The sequence below is a fragment of the Balaenoptera acutorostrata genome, chromosome X (genome assembly GCF_949987535.1).
Source record: "Balaenoptera acutorostrata chromosome X, mBalAcu1.1, whole genome shotgun sequence".
NCBI lineage: Eukaryota > Metazoa > Chordata > Mammalia > Artiodactyla > Balaenopteridae > Balaenoptera > Balaenoptera acutorostrata.
Window position 1 is genome coordinate 115,222,073 of NC_080085.1, and position 18,298 is coordinate 115,240,370.

The following is an 18,298-nucleotide window of genomic DNA, read 5'->3' on the forward strand; positions in this document are numbered from 1 at the left end:
CCCATTTTATGGATGAGGAAACTGAGGCTCAAAGACAATAAGTAACTTGTCTAAGATGCTAGAGCTGGGATACGAACCCATCCCTAATCTAACTGAAAGAGTGAGCTCTTTCCAACAACTAGGATTTAGACAGGTGTAGACAGGTCATTCAAGATAGGTGCAATGGGGGAATCCCCTGGCTGTCCAGTGGTTAAGACTCTGTGCTTTCACTGCTGAGGGCCCAGGTTCGATCCCTGGTCGGGGAACTAAGATTCCACAAGCCACATGGTGCAGCAAAAAAAAAAAAAAAAAACCTTCTGAACTTTTAAATCAGAATATACCAAACACAAGTATTTAATACTGTCCTGAGGGAATCCCCTGGTGGTCCAGTGGTTAAGACTCTGCGCTTTCACTGCTGAGGGCCCAGGTTCGATCCCTGGTCAAGGAACTAAGACCCCACAAGCCACATGGTGCAGCAAAAAAAAAAAAAAAAACCTTCTGAACTTTTAAATCAGAATATACCAAACACAATTATTTAATACTGTCCTGAGGGACTTCCCTGGTGGTCCAGTGATTAAGACTTCACCTTCCAATGCAGGGGACATGGGTTCAATCCCTGGTCGGGGAAGCAAGATCCCACATGCCATGTGGCATGGCCAAAAAAAAAAAAAAAAAAAAAAAAAAGATAGGTGCAATGGTATGAAAAAAAAATGGAATGTGGCAGACGAGGAGACCAGTATAACCAAGGGGAGGGCTGGGCTAATGATGACACTAGATAGTTGTGATAAAGCTGAATTAGTCAGTGAACATAAAATAAAACGCTAGAGAGTGAGTTTAAAAATTATAATAAAATTGTGTATAGGATTATATAGAATACCTACAATGAGTAAATATTAGAAAACCTTCCGAGCCTTCTAATGGCGTTCAAAATAACAATACAGACTTTGGCCTAAACACCCGCCTGAGAATGTTTTCCGGGAGAGGATGGCTTAAGCACCTAAAATAATCCTCTTCCCAAAGCTAATGGTCTTTTCCTCCCCTACAGGTTTCATTACAGCCTAGCACAGAGGCCAGTTTAAGGAAATGGAGTGGAAATAGTGTGTGTTCATTTAGTCTTCGGAGCAGAAGCCAATTGAGGAACATTACTCAAAATCTGTGGCATTTTTTTCCCTCCAAGTATTTCAGGTTCAGCCTGGGTTTAGGGCTGTAATCTAGGGAACAATCACCTGTCAGTCTGGCTCCTTTCATCTGTTCAGAGCAATTTGGCCATAAGAAGAAGAGTATCTCTTTTTTCAATTTACTTCTTCTTTTGTTTTTTGTTTTTGTTCTTAAGAGCTTGCAGAATTGAGAAAGGGGACTGCCAGACTGCCCAAAAGCCACAGCTGCTTTGCCTGTGATTGGGGAGCTGGGGAACGGTGGAGAAAGGCTGGTATCCCATACTCTGCTCCCCCAATATCCTCAGGCTGCGTTGTACCAATGGTTACCAAACTCATTCTAAGCAGCAGGGCTTTAAAAAAATGAAATCTAGTCAGACCTCGATATATATATAACAGATTAAAATGGAGTCACTCAGGAGGAGGTGGAGTGGAGGCCTGGGGCCCCATCTATTTACCACTTTAGACTCCCCATTACCCCCACTTTCAGCAGGCTCTGAGGTCCTGCTTCTGAACCCAAGAGCTATTCAGAACATAGATTGAAAACCGCCGGACTAACAAAGGAAGGATGCGGTTAAGTGCACCGCGATGGCTCTATGAGCCCAAGTAGCTTCTTTAGACTTCTTTTTAGCTCTTTTTCATCTGTTAGAAGCCAAAGTAGGAATGGAGAATGGTGACAGAATGAACAGGTAGATTCCCCACCAGGAGGCATCTGCAGATGGGGGAGCGTGGGAGGGAGAATAAACCTTTTTCTTGGTACTCCCATAGCTTAGCACAGAATGCCTTGTCCATTGTAGGCATTTGGTAATGAATGGGAACAATGACTCCAACTTTACAAGAATGATGAAAAACAAGTCAACAGCCATCCACAGTACCATGCATTTGTTTCTTCCTTGCCACCAAGTGGGTGACACAGACCCAGATATTCAGGTAAAGAAACCCATGGCCTCCAAGATGAATGTGTTTACAAGGACAAAGCTGGCTATGTCTAAGTAGTCCCTGAAATGTGGATACTAAAGAAGGAAAGCAGAGAAATGAATATCTGGTGTCACACCAGCCACATGGTTGTGAAAAGGCAACCACTGCAGACCTGGCAGAAGGAGAGTCAACATTCTCAGGGGAAGAGTCTGAACCTGTCAACTTTGCTTACGTGGAGATACACTTTTGTCCAAAGTTCCTGAAAACACTAGAAAGAGTGTATGTGGGACTAGCTATTTTTTGAAAGGTCTTTAGAGACATGCTACTGCTTGTTTTCACACCCTCCTAGGGATGCCAGGGGGAGTGACGAGAGGATTATCTGCATTTCACAGAAGGAGGAGCAGTCTTGGGAAAGGGATGTGGGTGGGTAGAGGCAGCAAACTATTTTCTGACAAAGATCACAATTGAAGCAGGTGCCCTGGTGCCTACTGTGAAGGCACAAAATAGCCTGATCGCCCTGGAAGGTTCCATAGGCATGAATGGGAGAAACGAAGGTAAACAGGCAGAGGCTGAGTAGAGAGCATCTCATGAAAGCTCGTGGAGAACACATCTCCTCCTCAACGATGAGAAAAGAGGACACTGTCGAGGCCCTTGGAAACAAGCCCAGCACTCTTACTTCTGTCATTATGGTCTTTGAGGCCAAAAACCCAAAACTCTTTAGATTCCGAGGCTTGGAGAATCATCACTGCCCCCAGCTCAGGTCCACAAGCCAGCCGCACTCAAAGCTTGTCTCTGCTGAGGTGCCTGGACATCCACCCTGAAGGGGACCTTTGGGATTGGTTACGATCCATGCCACTGAAGCAAGTGATGAGCTCTCCTAGAACCAACGTCAGGGGGCAGTTTTCAGATTAAATGAGAAAATGCATTCATTTAAAGCACTTAGAATAGGGCCTGGTGCTTCGCTGATGTTACTGAGGTTACTTGGTTATTACTCTTGCGGATTCATTACCAGCCCATTGGTGACCATCCCAATGAACTTATAGAGCATATATCATTATTTACAATCATGATAAATATAGTCATTTTTTGCTTCACAGTCACTCTCTAAACTTCAAAATTATGTTCAGCATTTTGTAAAAGTTTCTTCAATTTTCTTATAAAAACTTTTAGCTGGTGTTAGGGTGCAAATTTGTTTTCCTTAAAATAAAATTATTTGACTATTAAAAAAAAGAATAGGGCCTGGTGCATAAGAAGCACTCAACAAACGTTACTGCCTATTTAAAAATTCCTGGCCCTTGTTATAGTTGGCAGTCTTCTTTTACTGCTTTTGTTAGGAATGAATTCTGTAAGTTCTCTACCTGCATGAAAGTATGTTTTGCTTTTTTTTTTGGTCAGGTACCTAGAATTATTTGACTCAAATTGAAGAGTAGCGTGCTCTTGGGCTCTATGGAGTAGGGAAAATAATTTAGGATTTAGAGAAAAATGGGCCCTGGTTTCATTCATGGCTCTGCCACTTACTATCTATGTGGCTTGGGGCACAATATGTCATTTCTCTCAGCCTGAGTTTTCTCATCTGTGAGCTGTAGATATAATTCCTGCCTCATACGTTTGTTGGTAAAATTAAATGAGAAAACAGACAAGAATGCTCTTTGCAAACTATAAAATACTATAAAAGTAATGGGTTCTTTTTAGTATTAGGAATTTGGGGCTTAACCAGACTTGCTTCCCTCCCGCCTCACATGTATCCCCCAATTCACTCTGAGCTTTGCAGATAGTGATGGCCAAACATGTCTCAGGTCTGCCAAACTGCATAGAACTAGTTGACACAGAATAGTCAATTGACCATTTTGATTAAATTATCCAGCCAATTCAAGCAGTCCATTTTCTCAGTTGTCCCCGTCTCCATCCACAATCAACGCCACTCAAGTGACCCAAAACTGTGGCTTGTGATATCATATAAATATATCCTTCAAGCAACGTGATGTTCTTCTTGGACCATCTTCACCACCCAGGGATGCTAGGTACCTGGGAATCAATCTGTGCTTCAAATGCATGTGACATCTTAATCATCCAGTACAAATGCTACTTCAAGCAAGCAATAACAGATGGTGGCCTGAATTTTATAGCATCACCAGCATTTTCTGGGCAAAATTTATAGTTCAGTCATCAGTGAGCTGAGTCCTGCCTCATTTTTCTTTTCTGTTTAATCTTTAGCAAACAACCATTCTGAAAACCCAAAGCCTGTGTTGTAATGAAGCAATGGCCACTGACCAGTAATGTAGTATGTATTTCTGTCCACCCCACTCCTCCATTCTCAGATTGTGTGCACCCAACACACATAGTAAAGAAAGTGTCAAAGCCAGGTGTTGATGTGGGGTCCCAGGGAAGAGCACCTTTATCTTCAAGTTGAAATGCTAACAGGAAGATGGGATTTCACCACATTCCATGGCCCCTGAAGAACCTTCTACCTACTCAATACTCTTCCCTCCAACTAAGGCCTCCAGCAGCAGGACCAGTCTTCTGATCCTTGTGAATGTAGGTCTAATATAGTCCCTCAAGCATAAAGGTCATCTTCAGAAAGGATGGATGAACTCAGCCTCGTGGGACAAGCCCAGACACGGTTGGAGTCTTGGCCCCATCATCTATTACCTACGTGACCTGGAACAAGTCAATGTCATCTCAGATTCCTTGTCAGTAAAAAGAGCTAATAATAACCTTTGCTTTGTAGACCTATTGTAATGATTAAACAAGATAATATTATGTAAAGCACTTTGCACAATGCCTGACACATAAAAAGCACTCAATACATTGTAGTTAATAAAAAGCATTATTATATATTTGCTATATGTGAGGAATGGTTCTAATTTTTAACTGTATTACCTTATTTAAATAAAATAAATCTTTCCTCAAATGTCACCTTTCAGTGAGGTCTTCTCCAACCACTTTATTTAAATTTACTAACTTCCTGTCTGCATCACTCCTTATCCCCCTGCCTTGCCTTTCCCCCCCTTATAAGTTATTCCCTTTTAAAATACTATATAGTTTACTTAATTGTTTAATGACGGTATCCCTCCACAAGAATGGGCATGAGGGTAAGGAATTTTGTCTGTTTTTTTCTTTGCTGTGTCTCCAGAGCCTACAACAGTACCTGGTATCTCATAAGCAATCAATAACAGTTTTGAATGAATGAAGAATTTAATCCTCAAGAAAATCCTATGAAGCAGACATTATTAGTATCCCCTTTTTACAAGTGAAGAAATTGATGCACAGAGAGATAAAGAAACTTACCCAGGGAAGGGTTGGGATTTTAAAGCAATGACTGGCTCCAGAGTTTGCCATCTTAACCATTATATCACACTGTTTCTTTTAAAGAACTCATGGGGGGAGAGACGGGGGAGAGGGGTGAGGGGAGAAGGGAGAGAAAAGAGAGGGAGAAAATACGAATGAGAATAAAGGGAAGAGTGTATGTGATTCTATTTTTCATTTTGTTTTTTGCTTTTTGTTTTCCTCCTCCTCCCCAGGATAGTGTCTACTTTTTCTCTGATGAAATTTCTGTGCAGTACTTTGGGAATCTAGCTTCGACCTTTTGATAAAGGCAGTGATCATTCATTTGTCCCCAAAATATCATCTTTAGAGGACACTTCCATTGTCCAACTATCACTCCGTTGTTTTTATGTGTCTTTTTTTACAAAGCTAAACAGGTGGGAATTATTTACACACCAAATAACTCATAGCTATTCGATACCATACTAGAGGTTCTAGCCAGTGCAATAAGGCAAGGAAAAAAGGCATCCATATTGGAAAAGTAGGATTCGACTGTCTTTACTCACAGGTGACATAATTGTCTATGTAGAAAATCCAATGGAATCTTCAAAAAAGCTCCTGGAACTAATATGTGAGCTTAGCAAGTTTGTAAATATAAGACTGGTATACAAATATCAATTGTACTTCTATATCCTAGAAATCATACTAAGTGAAGTAAGTCAGACAGAGAAGGACAAATATCATATGATATCGCTTATATGTGGAATCTAAAAAAAATAATACAAATGAACTTATTTACAAAACAGAAACAGACTTACAGACATAGAAAACAAACTTACGGTTATCAAAGGGGAAAGGTGGGGGGGGGATAAATTGGGAATTTGGGATTGACATATACACACTACTATATATAAAATAGATAACCAACAAGGACCTACTGTATAGCACAGGGAACTCTACTCAATATTCTGTAATAACCTAAATGGGAAAAGAATCTGAAAAAGAATAGATACTTATATATGTACAACTGAAACACTTTGCTGTACACCTGAAACTAATACAACATTGTAAATCAACTATAGTCCAATATAAAATAAAAACTTTAAAAAAATAATGGAAACTTGGGGAAAAAACAATTAGAAGTTAAAATAAAAGGATACTATTTGCCATAGCATCCAAAGTATGAAATAGTTAGGGATACATCTGAAAAAGTTAGGAAAAACATGTACACTGAAAGCTACAAAACACTGCTAAGTGAAATTAAAGATCTCAATAAATTGAAAGATACACTGTCTTCATAGCTTTTAAGACTGAGTATTGTTAAGATGTCAGTTTTTCCCAAATTTGATATATAGATTCAACACAATCCCTGCCAAAATCCCAGCAGGTTTTTTTTCTTTTTCTGGAAATTTACAGGCTGATTCTAAAATGCATATGGAAATTCAAAGGACCTAGAATATCCAAAACAACTTTGAAAAGGAAGAATGAAGTTGGGAGACTCACACCATCTGATTTCAAAACTTATTATAAAGCTAGAGTAATCAAGACAGTGTGGAACCGGCAGAGAGATAAAATATTGATCAATTAAGAATCTAGAAATATATATATATATAATTGATTTTTGATTTTCAACAAAGGTGCTAAGGTAGTTCAACGGAGAAAAGATATTTTCCTTAAGAAATGGTACAGGAACAACTAGATATCCATATGTAAAACAAAACAAAACTTTGATCTCTACCCTGCACCATATGCAAAACTTAACTCAAATTGGAAAACTGCCCTAAATGTAAAACCAAAACTACAAAACATCTAGAAGAAAACATAGGTGAAAACCTTTGCAACTTTGGGTTAGGGAAAGATTTCTTAGATATGCTCCCAAAAGCATAATCCAGAAAAGAAAAAAAATGATAAATTGGATTTCAACAAATTAAAATTTTCTACTCTACATTTAAATGCTTCTACACTCCAGATTTTTAGTCCGTGTTGGATTCATAGTAATTATTTGGATAGCACAATAGTTTTGCCCTGTGTTTCCATACTCTTTTTTTAAAATTAATTTATTTATTTATTTATTTTTGGCTGCGTTGTGTCTTCATTGCTGCACGTGGGCTTTCTCTAGTTGCGGCGAGCGGGGGCTGCTCTTCCTTGCGGTGTGTGGGCTTCTCATTGTGGTGGCTTCTCTTGTTCCGGAGCATGGGCTCTAGGCACGCGGGCTCAGTAGTTGTGGCTCACGGGCTCGAGAGCACAGGCTCAGTAGTTGTGGCGCATGGGCTTAGTTGCTCCGCAGCATGTGGGATCTTCCCGGACCAGGGATTGAACCCGTGTCCCCTACATTGGCAGGCAGATTCTTAACAACTGCATCACCAGGGAAGTCCCCCCATACTCTCTTAGTACTGCAAACCATGGTGGGCCATGTTTCATTGGTTATTTGTCTGAAAAACAACAGGTTTGGCCTGGAGGCATTAGAAGATGCCATTGATTTAGCCTCTGTAATTCCTTCAGCTCAGAAAGAGCTAGGCTGAAAGCTAAAAATATTGGGGTATAAAGGCAAGATGGAGCATTGATAGATAGTTGGATGGGGGGAGGAGGGAGGAAGGGAAGGAGGAAGGGAGAAAGAGAAGGAGTTCTAGACGGAGAGAGACACGGACTGCGATAGGGAGACAGACGGAGAGAGATGTGTTACTCAGAGGAAAACAGAGGAATCCTATTTAACATCCCTCTTCTTTGCATTCCTAGACCTTCTCAAGTGAGAGAGAGGAGTAGAATTCCAGCCAGCACCTGGGAAGTGGACGTAACCCTGAGGTCCCCCGGAGCAATGCCAATGAGAGTTCTCAACCATGTATGTCACAGAGGAGAAAGGAGTTATTGAGGACCCCTGCTCTAGAGAGCAGCATGTTGAGTCTGTGATTTTGTGCAGCAGGTGAGAAGGGAGAAAAATGACACCTGCCTTCTAAGGCTCCATTAGCACAACACCCTTCTTGACTAAGCTGGAGAACCAGGATCAGCATGGACAGTCAGGTATTTAGGGGGATTTATTATGTTAGTTAGTATACTCTACATCCTAACCATCACAGAGATGCACGTGTACCCCCTAGGAAATATTTCCATAACTGGACTGTTTCTTCCTGGATCTTCCAGTAATTTCTTGTCTCACTCAATCTGTGGGCATTATTTATGTATTGCCAGTGGCGCTGGGGCATCTGCTTCCCCATTTCTGGAGCTGGCAAAGCAGATAACCAGAGCTCTGATTTGGTCAGGATCTTACTGGCCAGGTCACACTGTCCCCAGCTGCAGTTTGTTGGCAGCAGAGGCAAGCATAATCACTAGTTGACATTTATTAAGCACTTGCCATGTGCCAGGCACTAGAAGAGCCTTACTTGGATTTTATTTTATCCTCACAATAGCCCAATGAGGTAGGTACTAAGCTAATCAGTGATAGAGCCAGGATTCACATCCAGGTCTGTCTGACTCCAAAGCTGATGTCCTTTCAAATACACACAAGGCTGCATGATTAATTTATTTAAAGAGATCTTTGAACAGCCCCATCTACAGTTGGTTAGCACTAGGTGAAACCTCAAAATATGCCAAGCCTATGTGTTACTTACCCCTTGTTATTAAAAGTCCTTTTCAAATGTCTTATGTTACTTTCCTGCCTAATTAATGAGTGTGCTTTCTGGGGTAGATTTGACTTTTTTGTTGTGACCAAAGGTCTCGCACTATCCTGGATGGGGAGTGTTGGAGGGAAAAGGCAATTCGGCTATAAATGTACTGATTCTTGGGCACACTCCACTCCAAGTTGTTCTTAGGAATACATTCTGACATTGGCTTATGTTTTTGTCATTTGCTTTTTTCTACAAAGGAGCAACAGCAGAGAGGGAGGGGGAGGCAGGGGGTGGAGAGAGAGAGAGAGAGTGTTTGGGGCTTTGGTTTTTCACAAGCTTTTGTGATATCAGACTTAGTCTAATAGCTACACTAAGGCACTATTGACATCATTATCACATCAAACTACAGCGCTTATTTGAAAAGTTCAGTACTTGACCATTTGATTGCTACGCTCATACAGCATACCACCACTGTGAACTGAAAATACACACACACACACACACACACACACACACTCTTTCATACACAGAGGCAAAACTAGGGGTTTTAGCGGTAGTCACAGCCTACTGTCTTAGAAGAAATACATGGCTCTCAATGAGAGGAAATGACATAATCATGAGATCATAGTACGCAGGACTTGGACTCCAGTGATGCACATGTAAACAACTCAATCTGAACATAAAACTGCACCACGCTGACTCCACACAGAACAAGCAAGACTTCACCTCTTCTCTGTAAAGCAGGAAAGTTTTCCATTTGGGTCCTGCCAACCAAAACCAAAGGACTGTTGGTGTGTTTAGTTTATTTCTGAAGCCACGTGCTCCTGACCGTGCTCATCTAGAGACTGCTGAAAAGATAAACAGGCCTGTTCGTTATGAGACACTTTTGGCAAAAACAGCTTGGAGTCAGTCTTCCTGTGACATCTGCTACCAGGGTCGGCTCCGGGTAGATGTGTAAAGTGAGCAAGAATTGACTTGACCATCTCATGTTCCCCTTCTGTACTCCTTTTTCTCCATTTTAGCATCCCCTCCCCAGCTGAATTCATTTAAGCCAATATTTATGGAACTGAATTCAACATTTATGGTATCGTTTACCAGGCACTGTGCTTGGGTGCTCTGCCCTGGTCCTGCAATATTCCTGGCCTTCACCAGTATTTGAAAATTGAACTTGGTCCTTGTCTTTCCATAGCCTGAGCCTAGGTGAGAAACACCTCAGGCTGCGAGGATTGATTCATTTCCAGCGTCATCTGCAACTGCCTGCAATCTAATTTTTAAATTGATGCCTCTGAATGTTATACACACACACACACACACACACACACACACACACCCTCAGCCTTGGTTGTCTGGTTTGAAGGAGAACAGCTATAGTGATCTACGAGTTCTCTTTATTGCTTTCTAGATGAAGGGGTGTGTTAAAGGCTCGAGATAGCTCAACAGTAATATTGAGAAAGGGGAACTGTCCAAACACAACCAAAATGATGTTATTTTGGAGAAAAAGTGAAGTGTTTGAAAAGTACATGCTGTTTCCTTTCATCACCACTACCCCTACATTTTTTTTTTAAGTGGAATGATTCCAATTTCTCCCCAAGGGCTCCATTTTCACAGAGGCGAACAGAACCCACCACACAGGTATGGCAACGTACAAAGGGCACAGCACTCAGCTGGACGCCCTGAGACCAGGCTCCAAGCCTTGTGTGGTGCAATTGGCCGAAGTGTCTTGCTATCTGGCAGCAGAACTGCAGCATACATTGCCGTAGAAAGAGCACAGGACAAGCCTTAGAAGACCAGGATTCTAGGCTGACCTCTGCTATGAACTAGACGCGTGACTCTGGGAAAGTGAGTGACCCTTCTTGAGTCCTTATCTGGTCAGCAAAAGTGTTGGTCTCATGTGACATGTGAACATGTTCAGATACAAAAAGAAAACCTGTAACGGCTCCTTGTGGCTACCACGTGTGCTCAGTCTTGACAGTTCAAGTGCTTGCTGGGAATAGCCCAATGGATCAGCAAAAGGATTGACTGTGGCTTGATGTGTCAGACAGAATAACAGATTCACATCATCGAAGGGAACCAAATTAAATATGGTGGCCTGGTCTGGCTGGTCTCTGATTAACCTCTGCCAAACCTATGCTTCCTGATCTCAGCGGTATGGCTCTGCACTGATTTTTTTCCGTGTCCTGTCAACTTGGCTCACTGTTAGCATAGAAGAAACTGCATGTACCTCCCTGAAAGTCACTGCCAGGGTAGTCTGGCTCTGCTGCTCAGACGTATCCCATTCCATCTGTTCCTCCCTGAAACAGAGGGCTGGTACCCAGCTTCAGATCCAGGCAATAAAACGGAGCAAGCAGAATGACACAACTTTCACGCTGTAGGTTTCTTAAGCTACTCGGCACGCTACGCTGCATGTCAGTTGGCCCCAAATGGATTGAAGTTGGAAAAAAAGACAGAATTGGCCATTCAGGTTTTAGCTTTGACCTCATCCACAACTTTAACTTGTTTTTTATCAACATTAAAGGACTCTGTCTGTCTTAGTGACTAATTTGCATTTTCCTCTTCTGACCTGGCCTTGCCTCCTGAGGGGTAAGTGGAGAAAATGAATGGGTTCAAGGGTCACTTCTCAGAAGCCTTCGTTGATATCCCCACATGATGTCTTCCCCACCAACAGCCCCCCGTGACTGCCTCACTGTAAACACCATGTTGCCATCCTCTGTCCTCTACGAAGACTGTGAGTTCCTTGAGGGCACCTACTGTATCTTGCATTTGTATCTGTGGCCCAGGGTCTAGCACAAGGGCACAAAGTAAAAGCTCAATAGAGGGGCTTCCCTGGTGGCGCAGTGGTTGAGAATCTGCCTGCCGGTGCAGGGGACACGGGTTCGAGCCCTGGTCGGGGAAGATCCCAAATGCCGTGGAGCGACTAGGCCCGTGAGCCACAACCACTGAGCCTGCGCGTCTGGAGCCTGTGCTCCGCAACAAGAGAGGCCGCAACAGTGAGAGGCCCGCGCACCGCGATGAAGAGTGGCCCCCGCTCGCCGCAACTAGAGAAAGCCCTCGCACAGAAACGAAGACCCAACACAGCCAAAAATAAAAATAAAAAAATAAATCCGTGACACTGTGGAAAATAAACAACAACAACACCTCGTCGATTGACTTCGGAAGATTATTTAAAAAAAAAAAAAAGCTCGATACATTTTACTGATTGCTAGTACTATTATTGGTGCTAAAGAAGGGTTTTACCAAAATTGTTCATTGGGAGACCCCATGTAGGCACACAATATCCTCTCCAAGCCTCGATTTCCTCATGTATCAAATGGAAATAATAATAGTGCCTACTTCCTGAGCTTTTGGTGGGTGAGAATTAATGACACAAATTGTATCAAGTGCTCGGGGACAGAGGTTGGCCCATAGCACTCACTCAACACATACTAGTTGTTACTATTTTTAGTCATGAGGTATATTTGAGGCAGCTTGACTTGTCTTCAAAAAAGAGGAGGCCAGTTTCTTTCCAGAGGAGAAAAGAAGACACCTTCTGTCTCCCAGCCTGTATCTGGCCTCAAAATAACAGAGGAATTCTTAAAAACTGCTCCATATCCCCCTGTCATGAGGTCAAATAACATGAGAAAACCCAGCAGGACAGCACCCACCCTGGATGCTGGCCACTGTGAAAGGCACCACGGGGAAAACCCGGGGGAGCAGAAACCCACCTAGCCCCCTGCCTCCCCACCACACACTCCCAAACCCAGGAAGCAACCACTGTCTCTGAACCACTGTCACGTGAACAACACACGTGCCTAAACATGGATAGACACTGTTCTAGAGGGTGTGGGAAAATGCCCCCCGGATAGTCTCACCATATTCATGCAAGGTCAGTACTGCTGCTGTTGACAAAACTATCCTGAGGAGAAAGTGTGCAGAAAAGAGTTTAAAATAAAAAACCCAACAACTTCCTGCCAACTGATGGGAGATAAGAGAAAGGGAACCTGAAACATATCCTTGAAGAGAATACTGGCTATTGGAGAACTTTTTATTCTTCATTAATAATCCCCGAAAAGAAAGAAAAATTGAGAAGAACCAGCACAATCTGTGAGTCACGTACATGGCAGATAAAAGACACCTAGCTCAGAATGTGTGGGAAGGGAGGCCCTCACACCATGGCAGAAGTTTGGGAGGTGTCCAAATCCAGCAAGTGGGATATAAGATCATGTTTATCTACTTAAGAATGTATTTATGCAGGCCTCCTACTGTTAACAAGCCGGGTATGGTATTAGCTATGTGTTCTTTATGTCATCTGAACTCCAATTCTACCAACGGCTCCACGGGGACTCTTCATTCACAAGGTAAGAGTCTGGGTTCCCGCAAAGCCAAAAGAAACAAAACAATGCTCCTTTCAAAGTGCAACAGCAATCACAAACATCCCTAATTATACATCAGGGTCTAATAAACGGAGACTGTGCCCTGCAGTTGTCAGCAGGACAGGCGTGTACAAGATACCCAGACCAGGGCCTGCCGTTTCTGCAAGCATGGAGTTCAAAGCGATTCTCCAAGGCCATCTCTGTTAACCGCGGGCGCATGCTGACGATGAATTGGGACTAATTTGGAAACATTCAGCTGCTCCGGAATGTGTGTATCAATTCCCTTCCTTCATAATTTATTCAGCATTTTGACTGTGGTGCTCAGCAATAAATAACTGAAACGAGTTCTAACTGCTCTGAGATTTCGTCTTCTGTCTTCACCACTGCTTTTGATATTCTCCAAGATAGCCCACATTCAACTTTATATGCAAACCTGAAATGGTATTCAGGAGGAGAAGAAGAGAAAAAAAAGGCAGCCAATAGCTCTTTCACTTTGGGAGTTGAAAATAAGATCATATTCTAAGTGCAGCATTTATGGTCCAATGCTGAATACATAAAGTATATGACCATTACAAATTCACCTTTCATGGCAAAGCCATGCTCTTGTAGTGATATATCTTATTGCTAGATTAGAGCTTTTAGCATGATGAAGGCATCTTTCATCTTCTCCTAGATGCAGGCTGGGTTCTCCTTTGGGGCTGTATTTCTGCCCTTCACAATGCCCCACAGCCCTGAGACAGAGGGCTTACAAGAGGACCCGAGTCATTCACCAAAGGGCTGCAGCCACTTCGAAGGGGGAGCGCCTAATTGGAGGTATGTCACCTGCATGGGATCACACTGTTTCAGACTGCCATTCTCTGCTGAATCCAAAGGGAGAGGTTGGCCAATGTTGCTTTCTGGAATCAGCCCAAAGAGGTAAATCTAACATCACAAATATTCAGCCAATACAAGTTTTTGGCAATACCACAAAGACAGTTTCGGGTAGGTCATGGTACAGGTTAGTCGCTAGGAAAAGAATACATGTATCATGTACATCAGTGACATGGTTACAATGCAAACGTAATTAAACCAGGATAGTTATGGAATGGCTTTCCAGATTCTTCTAAATCCACCCCAAATCTTAGTGTATGGATCAAAGACAGATTTTCATGGATTTTGCAAATCATAACATGATTGATCAGTGCCGCTGCTCCTTCTTTCTTCAATGTTTGAGACTCAGTCCAAATCTTGCATTGCTATAAGTCCTTGCCCATCACAATCAGCCCTAAAAGCTATCTTTCCAAAGTCATCTCTTGACTTCCCGCTCCCTCTCCTCCCCCTTCTTTAGTTCTTCATGCACCCAATATTCCTGACACATGCCTTACTCATTTACATTCCCCAGTGACTAGCCCAAAGCGAAGCACACAGAAGGCATTCAGCAAATCTTTGAATGAATATGAATGAATGACAAAATGAGGACAGTACATGGCTTTGTGACAGCTATGTCGGATGCACAGGGGCACTTTGCACTTACTTCCCATTCTTAGGTGTGTTCCGGGCCTTTGTGGATGACGGAGAGTTGGCGCCTGGATTAGTGTTTGGAGAACCCCGTCTATCCTTACTATACCCACAGAAAGAATAGAAAAATATATACAACAATGACCACAGAGACAAAAAGAAATTCGTTATTTCATTTAAAGACTTTCAAGGTGCCTCTCTTTCAATATCTCAATTTCTCTCTCCCCCCCCGCACCCCCCCCGTGTGTGTGTGTGTGTGTGTGTGTGTGTGTGCGCGCGTGCATGTGTCTCTCTGTCTCTCTCACCTGTCGAAATAAAGCGTGATCTTATCCAGTGCTGCCCTTCAAAGGTACAGAGTGGGAACCATTGGTCAAGTTCAAAGAAAGCTATTCTTTTGGCATTCAAAGCTTGAGCTGGTGGATGCCATTAATGACAGCGCCACAGCCCAGGCCCCAAGAGAGGCTCTGGCCAAAAAAATAATGTATAAAAATAACTAGTCTTTAACATAAAATCCTTTATTTCCTGTCTCTGGGTTCTCTGTACTTCAAGTTCAGTTCTGAAGCTGTTGACTTGTTGTGAAGTATGTGGATGCCAAATGACTTCTAAAAGTCTTTGGGAGATACTATCAGATGAATTAATAATTTTCACTCATAATGTTAACATGGGAAGGCCGTGAATTCAGATATTCTTTCAGGAGAAGCACCACCTGCTTCATGAGTAATTGAATTTAAATCTCCACCTTCAATAACTCCACAGCTTATGTCAAACCTTGGAAACAATTATGAAATAAATCACTAGGAAGGTCTGCTTAATCTCTTCAGGTTAATAAACGCAGACAAATTAATCACTTGAAGGTAAACAAAAAGGAATAATTGATTGGAGGCTTCTTGATTACTTTATTCTATTTTCTTTATCAAACTATTTTTACCGTTATCTTCAATTCAGCTGCTCTGCCTTGAAATTATTACTTTACTTCATTTCCAGATTTCCATGGAAACCAATTCAAAGCCTTTTTCCCCACTTGATGATGTGTGGAATTATTTATCCTGATTTCATCAGAAAGATTTTTTTTATTACTAAGATCTACGTCAGCATAACCTTTTATAAAAAGTGAAGGTAAAAAAGAAAAATGAGTATCTTGGCTTTCAATGAGTATAATAGAGCCTTCCAAAGGCACAGAATATTGTCTCAGAGAATGTCAAAGAGCTTTCCAGATATTTATGAATCTTTTCAGTACCTCAGAAATAGGTGCCTGCAAGTAGCTGTATTTAGATGTGGGGTGAGGTGGAGTGAGAGGGTGGGTCACAAAAGATATTCTGCCTCACATCCATCAGCTTTAAGTGGCTACGTGGATGTGACTGGAACAAGAGATAATCATGGGTTCCTGGCGATTGCCAAGGCAATACAGATGTGTGTGGGCACAGGGCTAATCAGACAGATAGCGAAAGTTCCAGCAGGTAGGATTCAGTGTCCAGGAGGGCTCCAAAGCAGTTCTTTGAAGTGGGAGTCACCAAGGTGAGCTCCAATCCTTCTGCTGGGGTGGGTGGCTCTGGAGAGAGTAGGCGCACAGTCTGTCCCCCAGGAGGTGTCAGAAGCCCGCTGAGACAAAGTGCTGAAGAACTCATGCAGCACTGCCCTTGCCCATCCACGCTGACTTCCTGGCAAAGAACTCCTTAACCAGCCCTGGGACCATACCAGCTACCATCCTCATTCAGAACCCCACTCAGAAACGAAGTGATAACTGGATAAAAGACTGGAACTCAGAAGAATTCAAAAGTGTCTCTTCCAGAAGCCTGCTGCAGTCTCATGCAGAGGACGAAATATGCTGTGTGCTGCAAAATTCAAGCGGGTCTCAATTCCCTCACTTCCACACTCAGCTCGCTGGCCACTGAGCCTTCCTCCTCCCACCCCCTCACTCAAACTGGAGGCAGAGGGAAACTTTGCTGGAAGCCTTCTGAAACAAGGGATCTTTTGATCTTGCAGGCTGCTAGGCTCAGAGTAGGTGGTCATTTAACACCCCTGTCTCCCGAGTCACTAAGCTCAGGCATCCACGTTCTTTTGAATAAAAGACATCCATTCCCACTGCTGTATTCCCAAGTCTGTGCCTTGCGAGCCAAGGGTCCTTTAAAATCTGCATGACAAGTGACCCTCTTTAAGCTCAATGCAGGGCACCGCAGGACATCAGGGAAAGCTGTCAGCTGGCCGTGGCAGCCTTATTAACAGCTGCTTTGGAGGTGGGGAGGAGGTGGTGGTCCTGGAGCAGTCTTCCTTTAAGTGATCGAAATAAGGACCCCCTCTGACCAAGTGCCAAACCCTGTAAGTGCAGAGCTGAGTGGAATAAACACAAAACTTGCTCAGAGAAAACTCACAGACGGAAGGTATGGTACCAAGACTGGAGGTGAAAGTTATCAAATAACTCAAAATGTTTGTTCCGTGCCGATAGCAGATCCACTGACAGTGGCAAAAGGTATCTGAAAGTGCGGGAGTGGCCAGCAGAATGGTGGCAGGCTTGGATCCTAGGAGTTTAACTCTGTAGATGTACTAAGGAACTGTTGTATAGAAAGGCTGGCCTAACAGTGAGGGAAAAGAGTTCCCCCTCAAAGTTCCAGGCTGACTACGTAAGTCTGGACAAGATGCTATGATTCTGAAACTTTGAGAAAGAGAGACCCCAAGTTTTCCAGAAGTGCTCCACGAGAGAGAAAGAGAAAATCCTGCAACTGCAGACTGTCCGGGAGCCTCAGAGATCTGGAAAAACATGGGAAGAAGCCCTGCCTGCTTTTAGGATACCTGGATGATAATTTGGGGGTATATGAGATTGGGGGCGCTGCCTGGAATTAGAGCTAGTTTCCAACTTACACATCTGAAACAGGCGCACCCCAGTTGTCATTATTTTGTCTGTCTCTAGACCACTTGTCAGCCCTTTTGACTTTAATCTCCTCTTTGGGTTGCGATATTAAAAGCTACGGCCCGGGGCTTCCCTGGTGGTGCAGTGGTTGAGAGTCTGCCTGCCAATGCAGGGGACACGGGTTCGAGCCCTGGTCCGGGAAGATCCCACATGCCGCGGAGCAACTGGGCCCGTGAGCCACAATTGCTGAGCCTGCGCGTCTGGAGCTTGTGCTCCGCAACAAGAGAGGCCGCGATAGTGAGAGGCCCGCGCACCGCGATGAAGAGTGGCCCCCGCTTGCTGCAACTAGAGAAAGCCCTCGCACAGAAACGAAGACCCAACACAGCCATAAATAAATAAAAATAAATAAAGTATTAAAAAAAAAAAAAGCTACAGCCCGAAATCCCAGGGGGCATGGATCCAGGCTTCTCCCACTCCTCAGGAGTAGCTATCTTTTTCCTGGGGTAAGATTCTTTCCTCTCTCCCTCCCAAGCCGGCCTCATCAAAGACCTATGGATACAATTCCAGGTGGGTTCCTGATAGGAACATTTAATGAATGCCAGCACTCGCTCTGTCTGCTTGGTCGGCTGCCCATCAACATGTATCGTAAACCATTTTCCACCGGCTCCACAAATGTCTCCAACACCAGAA

The 18,298-nt window shown here is 43.2% G+C and overlaps 1 protein-coding gene across 5 annotated transcripts in view; it reads right to left on the reverse strand.

Moving 5' to 3' along the window:
* The window catches only part of HS6ST2 (heparan sulfate 6-O-sulfotransferase 2), a 313,350-nt gene that overhangs the window by 26,388 nt on the left and 268,664 nt on the right, over nucleotides 1-18,298 (reverse strand). For 3 of the 5 annotated variants that reach the window (XM_057539023.1, XM_057539020.1, XM_057539024.1), the window contains one exon: nucleotides 14,780-14,866. The exons of the other annotated variants lie outside the window; for them this stretch is intronic. In XM_057539023.1, coding sequence (XP_057395006.1) covers nucleotides 14,780-14,866 — 87 coding nt within the window. The remainder of the gene's footprint in view (nucleotides 1-14,779; nucleotides 14,867-18,298) is intronic. 5 annotated transcript variants of the gene reach the window in all.